This window comes from Larus michahellis, chromosome 1, assembly GCF_964199755.1.
Source record: "Larus michahellis chromosome 1, bLarMic1.1, whole genome shotgun sequence".
NCBI lineage: Eukaryota > Metazoa > Chordata > Aves > Charadriiformes > Laridae > Larus > Larus michahellis.
In genome coordinates, this window is record NC_133896.1 from 106,352,357 (window position 1) to 106,365,913 (window position 13,557).

Sequence of the window (13,557 nt, forward strand, 5' to 3'; positions counted from 1 at the left end):
AAGGATGCATGCAGCCTCTGGGACAGTCACAATGGGATGCTTTTGCCACTCATTCCCAGTTAGGCTCACTTCCGCCTCCAGTACAGTCAACTCTTGGGATCCCCCTGTCACCCCCAGAAATACAAATGGGTTCTGCCCCTCTATAGCTTGATGGTATTAAAGTACACTGTGCACCCATGTCCACTAGAGCCTTATACTCCTGTGGGTCTGATGTGCCAGGCCATCGAATCCACACCGTCCAAAAAACCCGGTTGTTCCTTTCCTCCACCTGGCCGGAGGCAAGGCCCCTCTAATACTGGTCATAATATCCATTACTCAGTTCTTGCATAAATGACTTGGAAGTTCCTTCAAGAGGATCAGAAGCAAGATCAGGCCTTCTGCTCTGTCTGGGGAACTGCTCACTGGAAACTGGGGCGGCACTTTTCCTGGAGGGATCCCCTTTTGTGGTTGTCCTTCCTTGCAACTCCTGTACCCGTGTCCACAGGATCGAAGTAGGTTGTCCATCCCACTTCCTCATGTCCTCTCCGTGGCCACGCAGGTAGAACCACAGGGTGCCTCATGGTGTGTACCCTCTGTACTCTCTTGAGTGGGGAAATGCCTGCTTCTAATAGCTGAGACGCTGGCCCGTGCAGGTGGGGAGTAGGACATATTCTCTTCAAGTTGCTGGACCTTCCGCGACAGTTTCTCCACAGCTGAGACAAGGGGGGAAGAGAGACTTTCTTCATATCGCCGGAGCTGGCCAGCCACCTCATCTACCTTTGGTCCCTCTTCACCTTTCCATTCCATTACTGCCAGTGAGTTGGCATATGATGATGGTGCGCTCCGTACAAACTTCCGCCACATGGGCCTTGTGCATTGCACCTCATCAGGGTCTGTGGGTAAGTCGGCATTGTCCAAGTCATAATAAATCATCTCCCGCACGGCTAATTCTCTCAGGTACCAGATACCTCTTTCCATGGTAGTCTACTTGCTTGGTTGACATACAACATCCTCACTGAAGGGGTACCTCTCCCTCACACCTGACAGGAGTCGTTTCCAGAGGCTGAAGGCTTGGGTCTTCTTCCCAATTGCCTTGTCAATGCCGCCTTCCCTAGACAGGGATCCCAGCTGCCTGGCCTCCCTACACTCTAATTCCAGGCTACTGGCTCCGTTATCCCAGCACCAGAGCAGCCAAGTGACAATGTGCTTGCCTGAAAGTCGGCTAAAATCTTTTCGCATATCCCGCAGCTCACTCAAGGATAGGGATCGAGTAATTATCTCTGGTTCTGCCTCTTCGTCCTGCTCTCATGATGACCCTGGTTCATCATCATCTCTTACTAAGCGAACTGATTTCTTTGTTTACTTCTTCTTCTGTACGGGGGCAACTGATACTGGCACGGGCTGGTTCCCTGGTTCAGCGGCAGGGTTGCAATAGCCGCAGTGTCCGCCGCAGGGAGTACATAAGCCATATAGGAATTTACATAACACAGCCATGAGAACAAACCAAGCAACATGATGACCAATGACTATTTACCTAATAAAATAAATGCATACAAAAAATTCGTTTTTCCAGGCTCTAGTTGGATTCTGTCGTTATCTCAACCCTTCCAGCCCCACGTTGGGCGCCAAAAAGCACTGTCCTGATTTGGCCCCAGAGGGCAACAAAGAACCACGTGCCGCTCGCTCGGGCCTTCCCAATACAGGAAGAATCGGAAGAAAAAAAGGCAAGACTCTTGGGTTGAGACAAAGGCAGTTTAACAGAACAGCAAAGGGAACAAGCAAACAACAATAACACGAATAGAGGAATATACAAACACGGTTATGGAACCGCCACTCCCCCGCCACTCCCCGCTGCCCACCGACCCAACCCGGGACGCCCCAGCCCGCTCCAAGCCAAGACTTCCTGCCCCCTCCCCCGGCAGCTCAGGGTGGGCATGGCTCACATGGCATGGAATACCAGGGAAAATGAACCCTATCCCCGCCGGAACCAGGACAAGAGGCAAATCACGCCCTGGAAGGATGAGAAGGTTAAAAGCAGACATCAGTGGTTCAGTAAACTAGTTCAACTACTTCACATACCACTGGCTAGAAACTGTGTCTTCAAATAAAGTGGAAAATTGCGCTATTTCAAAGACAATGGTACCTAAACCGTGAGACAAAAATAAACGTATCTCAAACAAAAAGGTGCTATGGTAATATTAGTGCTACAAGAGCATGTATTTTTGAAGTAATTCATAGAACTATTCCCTTCTTCCAAGACATTGTGCCTAAATATGATTATACATACAGTTGTATTTCCCACTGGATCTCTCTTTTGTGTAACAAAGATCAAATGGTAGGTAGGAAGCAGAACTTCACTTTTTTCCTTTATTAGAAAAAAAAATTTCTTGCCTTAAGTAGGTTGTCCACTGTGTCCAATTACACAGCATGCTTTATATAGAAAATAAAAGTCACAACTTTTTCCACAGAAGAATGCAAATGTTCTTAACAAAAAAAATCCAACCAAAAACCCCAAACCAACCACGGGCCTCCAACACTCCAAAAAACCCCAATCACTCCAAAAAATCCAAATACAGAAACGTCCTTAATAAGACAACTATGGCATTCATTCCTCACATTTGAAATGCATGCTGATTCAGCAATTGGGGGGGGCGGGCTAATATGTTCATTTACCATTGATGGTATAAGCATTTTAAACAAGTAAGGGCACTGTAATTTCATTTACTTTTATTTCACAGATTTTTTTTGAAGCAAATAGTAAGAAATCATACTGAATGGTTGTAAGCCATAAAAGATTATTCCCTGCAAAAAAATACACAGTAAACGGGCTAAGAACTAATATCCCATTCTTTAAAGGTACATCGTTCTGAGCAAATGTAACTTCTAAAGACATTTTTTGAATTGTAACAGTATTTTAAACACCTGCATATAATGCTGTAAATTCACAATTACAACATTTTCCACCCTGTAAAACAATTAAGTTAGGCCACATGTTAAAAGCTAACACAATCAATTAAAAATGAATTTTCAAATACATATCCACCAGCTGGATCCAAGCAACACAAAACAGCCAATATCAAATTTGCAATTTCAGCTACATGACACAGAGGTAGTTAACTAAAATAGAGATCAGTCACTCAGTTTTTAACAAGTAGCGAAGAAATACTATTTTCCCAACCCCTGTCTTACAGGCAAAAATGACTATTTTAAAAATAAAACAAAGAAAAAAATAATTAAATAACCCCAACCAATTTCAGGAAAAGAAACTTGAAAAGTTTCATCTTAAGCATATTTGAGATGAAAAACTACTAGAAAAGAAATTCTAAAGTAAAAATCACAGTTACAATCTTGGATACAAAACCTAAATCAGAATGGTTTGGGTTGCAAGACACGTTACATTGTTATTCCTATAACATTTCCTGAAAAAAAAAGGAAATTAATGCATTTGGTTTTTTAAGTACCATCTGTACCAGAACATTAGACTTACAATGGCAGCCAGTACAGCAAAACAGGGTAGCTGACTTTTTATATACTGCAATTCTAATCCTTGCCTTACCCAGCCTTTCTAGTCTCTCAAAAATGTACACAAATCAAAATCATACTTCTGATCTCAAGCCAAAAGGCTAGATTTTATTGACACTTTCTTTAAAACTACTACCATGTTAGTTAGCAACAGCTTTTGAAATAAACGTGTTAAAATATGAAATTTACACTATTTACACTTTTTATAGCACATCTAATATCCTTTCACTTTTCAGGTATCTTGTACAAAGACAATGCTTTGACAATCATGAATTTCTGCTCTATTCGTCAAATGTAAATGGTAATCTCTTTGCCCTTCACCTAGTTTAAGTAAAATCTTTTATTTAAAAGAATATGACTGGACCACTTTCAAAAAATAAGTATTTAAATATTTCAAGTTATGTTATTGCCTTTCAGAGGAAACTTATTTTTCTTTTTTATCGTTTCTTTAAATAAGCATGTAGCACTTGATCATTTGCTTTTTAGACTTGGAGAATAAATCACTCAAAACACTAATACAGCTCCAAGTCAACAAAACGTATCAACATAGCACAAAACTAAGAGAGTCATTTAAAGGTTTAAAATGAGTTCTAACTGAAAAGATAAGCATGCATTTTCCTGGCATACGAGATTAATTCATTGGGCAGTATTAAGACATAGGAATGGGATTTTGTTTTGCTTCAAAGGTGAAGTGTCAGATGTTTAAGAAGAAACAAATACCTACAGAATTCAGATGTAGGTGTCAACAAGTGGAGTTTTCCAGACCAGCTTTAATACATGCTACAGGGATGGGGAGCAGAATGAAGCCCCCGTAATCCAAAGGGAGACAGTGAGGGACCTGCTTCAGCACCTGGAGGTGCACAAATCTGTGGGGCCGGATGGGATCCACCCAAGGGTATTGAAAGAGCTGGTGGAGGTGCTCGCCAGGCCACTTGGTATCATTTATGAGCAGTCCTGGACAACCAGGGAGGTCCCAGCTGACTGGAGGTTAGCAAATGTGACACCCATCCACAAGAAGGGCCGGAAGGAGGATCCGGGGAACTACAGGCCAGTCAGTCTGACCTCGGTGCCTGGGAAGGTCATGGAACAGATCCTCCTCAGTGCCATTACACGGCACATGCAGGAGAACAGGGTGATCAGGCCCAGTCAGCATGGGTTTGTGAAGGGCAGGTCATGCCTATCAAACCTAATATCCTTCTATGATAAGGTGACCCACTTAGTGGATGAGGGAAAAGCTGTGGATGTTATCTACTTGGATTTTTGCAAAGCTTTTGACACTGTTTCCCACAGCATTCTCCTGGAGAAACTGGCTGCTCATGGCCTGGACAGGTGTACTCTTCGCTGGGTAAAAAACTGGCTGGATGGCCGTGCCCAGAGAGTGGTGGTAAATGGAGTTAAATCCAGTTGGTGTCCAGTCACAAGTGGTGTCCCCCAGGGCTCGGTGCTGGGGCCGGTTCTCTTTAATATCTTTATCAATGATCTGGATGAAGGGATCGAATGCACCCTCAGTAAATTCGCAGATGACACTAAACTGGGCGGGCGTGTTGATCTGCTTGAGGGTAGGTTGGCTCTGCAGAGGGATCTGGACAGGCTGGACCGATGGGCTGAGACCAATGGTATGAGGTTCAACAAGGCCAAATGCCGGGTCCTGCACTTGGGTCACAACAACCCCATGCAGCGCTACAGGATTGGGGCAGAGTGGCTCAAAAGCAGCCCGGCAGAAAAGGACCTGGGGGTGTTGGTTGACAGCCGGCTGAATATGAGCCAGCAGTGTGCCCAGGTGGCCAAGAAGGCCAACAGCATCCTGGCCTGTATCAGGAATAGTGTGGTGAGCCGGACTAGGGAAGTGATCATCCCCCTGTACTCGGCACTGGTGAGGCCCCACCTCGAGTACTGCGTTCAGTTTTGGGCCCCTCGCTACAAGAGGGACATTGAGGTGTTGGAGCGTGTCCAGAGAAGGGCTACAAAGCTGGTGAGGGGTCTGGAGGACAAACCTTATGAAGAACGACTGAGGGAGCTGGGGTTGTTTAGCCTGGAGAAGAGGAGGCTGAGGGGAGACCTTATCACCCTCTACAACTACCTGAAAGGAGGTTGTAGAGAGATGGGGGCTGACCTCTTCTCCCTGGTGACAAGTGATAGGACGAGGGGAAACGGCTTCAAGTTACATCAGGGGAGGTTTAGATTAGATATTAGGAAACATTTTTTCACTGAAAGGGTTATTAAACATTGGAATAGGCTGCCCAGGGAGGTGGTGGACTCACCATCCCTGGAGGTGTTTAAAAAAAGGGTAGATGGGGCACTTAGGGACATGGTTTAGAAGTGGCTCTTGTCAGGGTAGGCTAAAGGTTGGACTCGATGATTTTAAAGGTCCCTTCCAACCTCAACAATTCTACGATTCTATGATTCTATTTGCATTTTTAAGTTAAGAAACTGTTACTGTGGCAACAAAATCACAATTTAACATCTTTTAACATACAAAAAAGCAACAAGTGACTTACACATCCATCATGCACATTCAAGGTTGCTTCAAGTTTTAATCTTTGGATAAATTCTCTTCTCCCTGTGCAGAAAAAAAATAATTACATACTCTTCTAAAACAATAACACTGAAGAAGTAATTAAGACCCTGCTAATGGGCACTAACAGGTAAAAACCTAAACAATAAAAGAACCAGGATTTAAATGTAGATCTTGAAACGATTCACATGGTTCTCATTTTACAAATGCTAAGACAAGCACCACATTTGCTAGCTCTTCCACCACCTTTAATAATGCAGAAATGGCAAAGTGAACATTTCACAGGTTCATAGGCTGATGCTTCCTCTAGAACTAATAGCCACAAAGCAGAAAATAACCCTGTGGTTATTTGGTTAACTTAGCTGAAAGACAGCAAGTACAACATGGTTCAAAAAGTACAATCTTTTGTATACGAATATAAAGAAGAATATGTTTAGGTCTCAAGCAGAAAGCAAAACATGGTCTTGTAATTTCAGCAAGAGTTGAACTTCCAAGCATTACCTACAACTCTACATCTCCTCTTAAACTAGAGAAAACCCAACTTCAATTTTGTTATTAATGTTGCATTTTGAAAAGTAACATTGAAGTCCAGTACCATTCCATTTGATATATACTTAAGGGATAAAACACAAAGGGAACTTTCAGTAAGGTGATGTGAAAGGAAGAGATGAAGGAGAACGAAGAAATCTATAAATGCATATTGAGTTAGGCAAGGGCCTGGGAACTTTATATCCTTATGTCCTATACACAAGCTGACTTACCACTGTACTTAAAAACACTACTGTACTATACACATGAAGAGGGAAAAATAAAGTATATGGAAAACAAATGTTGTCTCTTCCTGAACTAGATGTTTAAACAAATAGATCCAACTCTCTTTTAATTTAGAGTGCCTCTGTTTTATGTAAACAGGTTATAATTAACCTAATAATCCCCAGAAAGCACTTTTCTGAATGATAAACCTGATCTTTTTACTTAAGTCCTACAAGGACCATTATCTCTTTTGTCCTGTGTTTGTACAACTCAGAACAAAACTCCAGGTAAGAGCACCAGACTGTAGGCTTACACTAGGCTGCACTGTTTTCAAATATGAAACCTATCAAACTCACTCAAAATTAAACTTCCTGCTTTCCTTTGAGGAAACTACAGAGTCAATGAAAGAAGAACTGCAAAAGAACCCTGTCCACATCTGAAAATCCCACATTTGTGAACTTGTTTTGGTTCAGCTTAAGGCAGAACCATTTCAGAGCTCAGCGTTGCCTCTGGCACTATAGCCCACATTTGGAAAAGTAATTTCTCCTCTCTCCACTTGTTTTTTTTCAGATTAATTTAATTTCTACAACACTTGCTTGTAAGTAAATGCAAATGCTGAGGTGGGAAATACCACCTGCTGTACGCTTATGTATCACTTTGCATAATAGAAACCTAACAATTTGCTTCTAGGGTGCTACTGTAATGCAAAATACAGCACAATTATACGTGACCCCCAATAGGATAACTTCACTAAGAAAGGTATACTCTGCAAGCCAACACAAAAATCCAGTGTTCACCAGTCCCATCTCATTTTCACTTGCAGAACAGCTTGATAGCAGGGGGTGATTCTTGGGCATAGCACTGTATGCATATAACACATCTGGAAGCGAGGTGACATCTGCAGACCAACACGCAGGCGCTTGCTGAGAATCCTCCGTGCAGAAACACTGAAGGAGATTACTGTAACTCATTTTTAAAAACAAGTAGAGCACAGATTTTCCTCCTTCCCGTATGGTCTGGTTTTAATCCAAATCACTTAAATCAGCAAGCAAGAAACAGTAAATGTGTTCTAATCACATTTTCAATTGCAATTTTCATTTCCTTAAAGAAGTCTGTTGACAAAATTAGATATGAACTGACTTCTTGTTGTTAGATTAGGATTTTTTGGTCTTAATAACAACACAGTAGCTGTACAAGTTTCAGTCAACGTTTAACTTTAGATACAGCCATCTGGTGGCTCATATAACTCCCCTATTTAAAACATAAAAAAACACCCATTGTTAAAATTGCACTTGCTAGCATATGTGATTTGCTGTATAAGTGATTAGTTATTTATCATGTGATCACTATTTACCTAAATATTTATTTGAGGGAAGAGTTAAATACAAGCAAAACTAAAATACTTTAAAAAGCTTCCTTATTCCTCAAAGTAAAAACGAGGCAAGGGAGAAAACAGTTAAAATGTTTTGCCTCCAAAGACCTTCCTATGTGATAAAGTACTAAGCACAATAAGACAACTGAATGGATTGTTTCTAGTTTATCTTATCATTCAAAACTAGAACCACTGGATCCTGAATGTTTTTTTTCCTAAAACAAAAACCAGAACTACCTGAAGAAGAAAATACTGTCTCTGCATTTGCTATTGTTAAAGGCTGAGTTTAGTCAGTGAATCCGTGTTCCTTGTACTTCAGCAATGACTTCCACGAGTTCATTGATTTGATAAAAAAAGCTCAGCAGTAAGTTGAGTACTAGAGTTTTCCAATAATTAAGTCACTTGAATATTTTTGTCACTTTCCCATTTTTATCACATTAAAACATTAAAAAAACAATACTGTTTATCTGGTTTATTAGTAGGCTACATTCCTTTTTTGATTCTTCAGGTGCCTCACAATTCTTATTGCTAGACTTTCTAACTGTCAAATTCTCCTCACCAAGGACTCTGCTCTCCCAGGCGACAAGAATCTTCACAATCTTTCATTCTCATTTATCTAATGGCTACCTGTTCCCTCCACCTTCCAATAAAGGCGCCCCCCCTGATTTTCCCTTCAGGTAAGATGGTGGAGGAGACCCAGGCTTCCGACAAAACCCCATAGAGTAATTTTTTCTTATAAAATCAGCACCAAGACCTCTATCAAATTTTGGGGTTTCCCCCCCCCAATACTGTGTACAGGCTCTGTAAGAGCCAGAAGCTGTTTCTTTTTCCCCTTGATTATGTGCCACCAAAAATGGAGTAATTTAATTCTGTAAGGATGCTTCAATATATCATTTCTTATATTCAAATAAGGCCTGTTTAAGACAGGGATCAAGTGATCAAGCTGTCATCACCAAGATCATCTCACTGACAGTGGAACATACATGCGATTTCCTTTAAAATTGCTAAAGATGAAACTATCAACAAGAATAAACCAAACCAAACCAGCCCTGTTAAATTTCAAATGGCAATGATGACCTCCCTGTGAAGTGTTTACAGAGCTGAAACTTGGAAAGCTATCAAGCTAATGCTCCACCCACCCATCTTCACTAGACACTACACAGTAACTGAAGCCTCAAAATACAGTGCCACACTCACTACAGTGATCAATATTTTTTTTTTTTAGTTTATATTAAGCTAGAGACTAGAGGCCCATTTCCAAGGCCATATTCTAGGTATGAAAGAAGCACCACTTTGAGTTATTCATAATATGAATTTAAATACAGAAAAGTGGGCAAAAGAGAAACTGCAGCTACTTCCTTGTAACTTACTTCAAAATGTTCCAGTGCATACGTCAAGCCAAACGATGCCTTGCCACTCCCCTTTGGAGAATTGCCTAACTTTGGGGTTTGGGCACGTATACACAGCTCTAATCTCACTTCAGGGAGCAATACCAAAATACCACAATGTCCCTCATATTCTGCGCTCACAGCAGTTATGATACCATTTAGGTCACAATCCTCAGTTTAGGAATTGCTGGTCAGATGCTTTCTACACAGCTATGTTGGCAGAGGTACACATACCTCTCTTTTGTAAGCGACTTAGTCAATGCTACTTCAGAACTGATGACAGCAGGAAAGTTTAATGCTTCAAGCATGTAAAACCTTCATATATTTAACACAGTACTCCAGAATTTCCCGTTGCAAAAGCACAGATCGTTTCATGAAGGTCTAGCTTTAAAGCACATTTGTGCTCTACAGAAATATAACTAAACTTTGATCCAAAGCCGCACCACCGTGGTATGAGACATTAAAAGACAACCTTTATTCAGAAAACCAGTAATAGATCCTGTTTGTCAAATGAACACTCATTCAAGCTGGCTCTTTCCAAGGCCAAGTCCCTCAGCGCTAGCTTGCTGTGACATTTGGAATGCCCTAGTTTAAAACTGAAATGGAGCCAGCATCTGTTCCCAATGCAGAGCACATGTTATCTTGCACTATAAGCACATTTAAAAACTACTCCTGACTTTCCAGGGTAGAGTTTACATATTTCTGAAGTCACTCCGTGAAAAGACGGCAGGTCCAGTTCATTTGTATATGGGTAATTTTGCTGGATTGACTATGTGAACTTCTGCGTAGTGATCCAGTATAACTTTCCATCCACACCACAACACGTTGTTTTTCCTTAGCAAATGACTTTGAATATTCTATGCAGCAAACAGAATTCTCCATGTACCACATGGTAAACAGGACTATATACTGAATTAACTTTCATCACAGTATGTTAAAATTCTTGAAGATGAATTAAAATCTTGAAAAACATTTGTTAGTTATACAGACTGACAGTAGCTTCATTTTATAGACACTGCACCTGTGACACAGTAAACTGAAGCAATTATCAAAGGAGAGAGTGAATCAGCAGTACTGCCAGAAACCAAATCCATTGGTGTGACCTCCAGGCCTTTGATCAAGGCCCGGCATTATATTTCCTTTTTGTTTTGTACAACTGTATAAATACCAAAAAAATGGTAACTCTTGGTTCTGTCAATGTTTAAAAGACTACCTTTCAAGTTACAATGAACAACTACTTCATTATGGTTTAAGTTCAAAACAGATAACCCAAATTCTTCACTGCTCTTAATGATATATCATCAAGCCTGAAGGTCTGAATGCTACACAGAAAACACGGAATATTTTAATTTCTATGAAGAGATTTAGTTGCCATTTTAATACGTTAAGAGCTTTGCTACTAAATGCCCAGCATCCAACAACTTGGTATTAATCAAGCTTGCACTCAAATCCTAAGACCCACTTCAGAATAAGCTTTACGTATTAATAAACACAAAACTTTCACATACTAACAGCAAGACAGAAACTACGTACGATAGGGCACTATGCCCTGAATTACAATCCAGCAAGCCTATAATATCTCCTGGTGAGCACATTCATACAAAATCTGATCTCAAAACCCCACAACAATAGATCTGCTGAAATGGAAAAAAAACAAAAACAAAAAAACCCCAAAAACAACCCCAAACATCCCAAAAACCTAAAAATAGTTCAGTGATGTTATGTATTTTAGGTTAATTCGTAAGCATTTTGGAAGACTTCTGTTTAAGTTTGCTTCTAACAAATCTGCAACAGTAATTTACCATATGTAACAGCACAGATTTGTTTGCATTAGTAGCAATGTCTCCAATTAACTTTCAAACATATTTCAGACTCTAAAAGTATCTACTCCTGAATATAAGCTTCCATTGTGCTCCATCGCTGGTAAGACTACAAGCATTTGAGCTTTAAACCAGTATGTTTATTTTCTGTTTGATATTTACCATGTTTTATGCTTGAAAGATACTGAATGCAAAAAATTAAATTGTATTAATATAAAATTTTTAAGGTGTTCTCAGTGGCAAAAGTGTGGCATAAAGTACAACTACCTGCCTCAGAGAAGGCATTTTATCTGTATATTCTAAGTACTAGCTTTTGAGCAAGAGTGCTATACTGAATTGTACTAAGTGGATTTCATTCACAAGTACACCATATACTGACAGCTATCCTGTGCCCGCTTATGCTGCCCATAGGAAAGTCTTCTGTATTCTTGCCACAGATTGCAGCTGAGTAGAAGATAAAACGAGCGTGGTTTTGTGACAGGAGAAAAAAATACCAGAGTTTTCAGCAATTTTGATATTCATTCAATCCTTTAAAGTAGCCCAATGATCCAATACAAACTACTCACTGAGATAAAAGGCACTTGAAATTTTTATATATATTTATATATATATTATATATTTATATTTTATATATCATGAGTATTTCTAATTTCTAGTGAGCAGAGGACAAAAATTCATGTGACAAAACAAAAAAGCTGCATCTATGTAAAAGACAATGAAAGGTAAAAAGATCATAGAATGGTTTGAGTTGGAAGGGACCTTAAAGATCATCTAGTTCCAAGCCCCCTGCCATGGGCAGGGACACCTCCCACCAAACCAGGTTGCTCAAAGCCCCATCCAGCCTGGCCTTGAACACTTCCAGGAAAGGGGCATCCACAGCTTCTCTGGGCAACCTGTTCCAGTGTCTCACCACCCTCACAGTCAATAATTTCTTCCTAATATCCAATGCAAATCTCCCCTCTTTCAGTTTAAAACCATTACTCCTCGTCCTATCATTACTCTCCCTGATAAAGAGTCCCTCCCCATCTCTCCTGTAGGCCCCCTTTAGGTACCGAAAGGCTGTTATACGGTCTCCCCGGAGCCTTCTCTTCTCCAGGCTGAACAACCCCAACTTTCTCAGCCTGTCTGCATAGGAGAGGTGCTCCAGCCCTCGGCCCATCCTCGTGACCCTCCTCTGCACCTGTTCCAACAGGTCCATGTCCTTATGTTGGGGGCCCCAGAGCTGGACGCAGTCCTCCAGGTGGGGTCTCACCAGAGTGGAGAAGAGGGGCAGGATTACCTCCTTGACCTGCTGGACATGCTGCTTTTGATACAGCCCAGGATGCAGTTGACTTTCTGGGCTGCACGTGCACATTGCAAGCTCATGTTGAGCTTCTCAACAACCAACACCCTCAAGTCCTTCTCAGGGCTGCTCTCAAGCCATTATCTACCCAGCCTGTATTTGCGCTTGGGATTGCCCTGACCCAGGTGCAGGACCTTGCACTTGGCCTGGTTGAACTTCATGAGGTTCGCGTGAGCCCACCTCTCAAGCCTCTCTGGGTCCCTCTGGATGGCATCCCTTCCGTCCAGCATGTTGACCGCGCCACACAGCTTGGTGTCTTTGGCAAACTTGCTGAGGGTGCACTCAATTCCACTGTCCATGTCACTGACAAAGATGTTAAACAGTACTGATCCCTGAGGGACACCATTCGTCACTGGTTTCCACTTGGACATCAAGCCGTTCACCGCAACCCTTTGAGTACGCCCATCCAGTCAGTTCCTCATCCACCAAGTGGTCCATGTATCAAATCCATGCCTTTCCAATTTAAGGAGCGGCATGTCATGTGGGACAGTGTCAAATGCTTTGCATAAGCCCAGGTAAATTACATCTGTTGCTCTCCCCTTATCTACCAATGCAGTAGCACCATCATAGAAGGCCACCAGATCTGTCAGGCATGACTTGCCTTTGGTGAAGCCCTGTTGGCTGTCACCAATCACTTTCTTATTTTCCACGTGCCTTACCAGAGATTCCAGAATGATCTGGTCCATGATCTTGCCAGGCACAGAGGTGAGACTGACCGGTCTGTAGTTCCCAGGTCTTCCTCTTTTCCCTTTTTGAAAACGGGGGTCATGTTTCCCCTTTTCCAATCAGTGGGAACTTCACCAGACTGCCATGACTTTTCAAATAAAATGGAAAGCAGCTTAGCAACTTCATCTGCCAGCTCCCTC

General features: G+C 41.5%; 1 protein-coding gene across 10 annotated transcripts in view; it reads right to left on the reverse strand.

The window, feature by feature from the left end:
• DCAF6 (DDB1 and CUL4 associated factor 6) overlaps positions 1 to 13,557 on the reverse strand; it is a 104,154-nt gene that overhangs the window by 79,553 nt on the left and 11,044 nt on the right. For 8 of the 10 annotated variants that reach the window (XM_074598060.1, XM_074598052.1, XM_074598033.1 and 5 more), the window contains exon 2: positions 6,000 to 6,061. In XM_074598060.1, coding sequence (XP_074454161.1) covers positions 6,000 to 6,061 — 62 coding nt within the window. Of the gene's footprint in view, positions 1 to 5,999; positions 6,062 to 13,350; positions 13,506 to 13,557 lie in introns of those variants that run through there. The other 2 variants (XM_074598075.1, XM_074598068.1) reach the window with 1 other exon arrangement.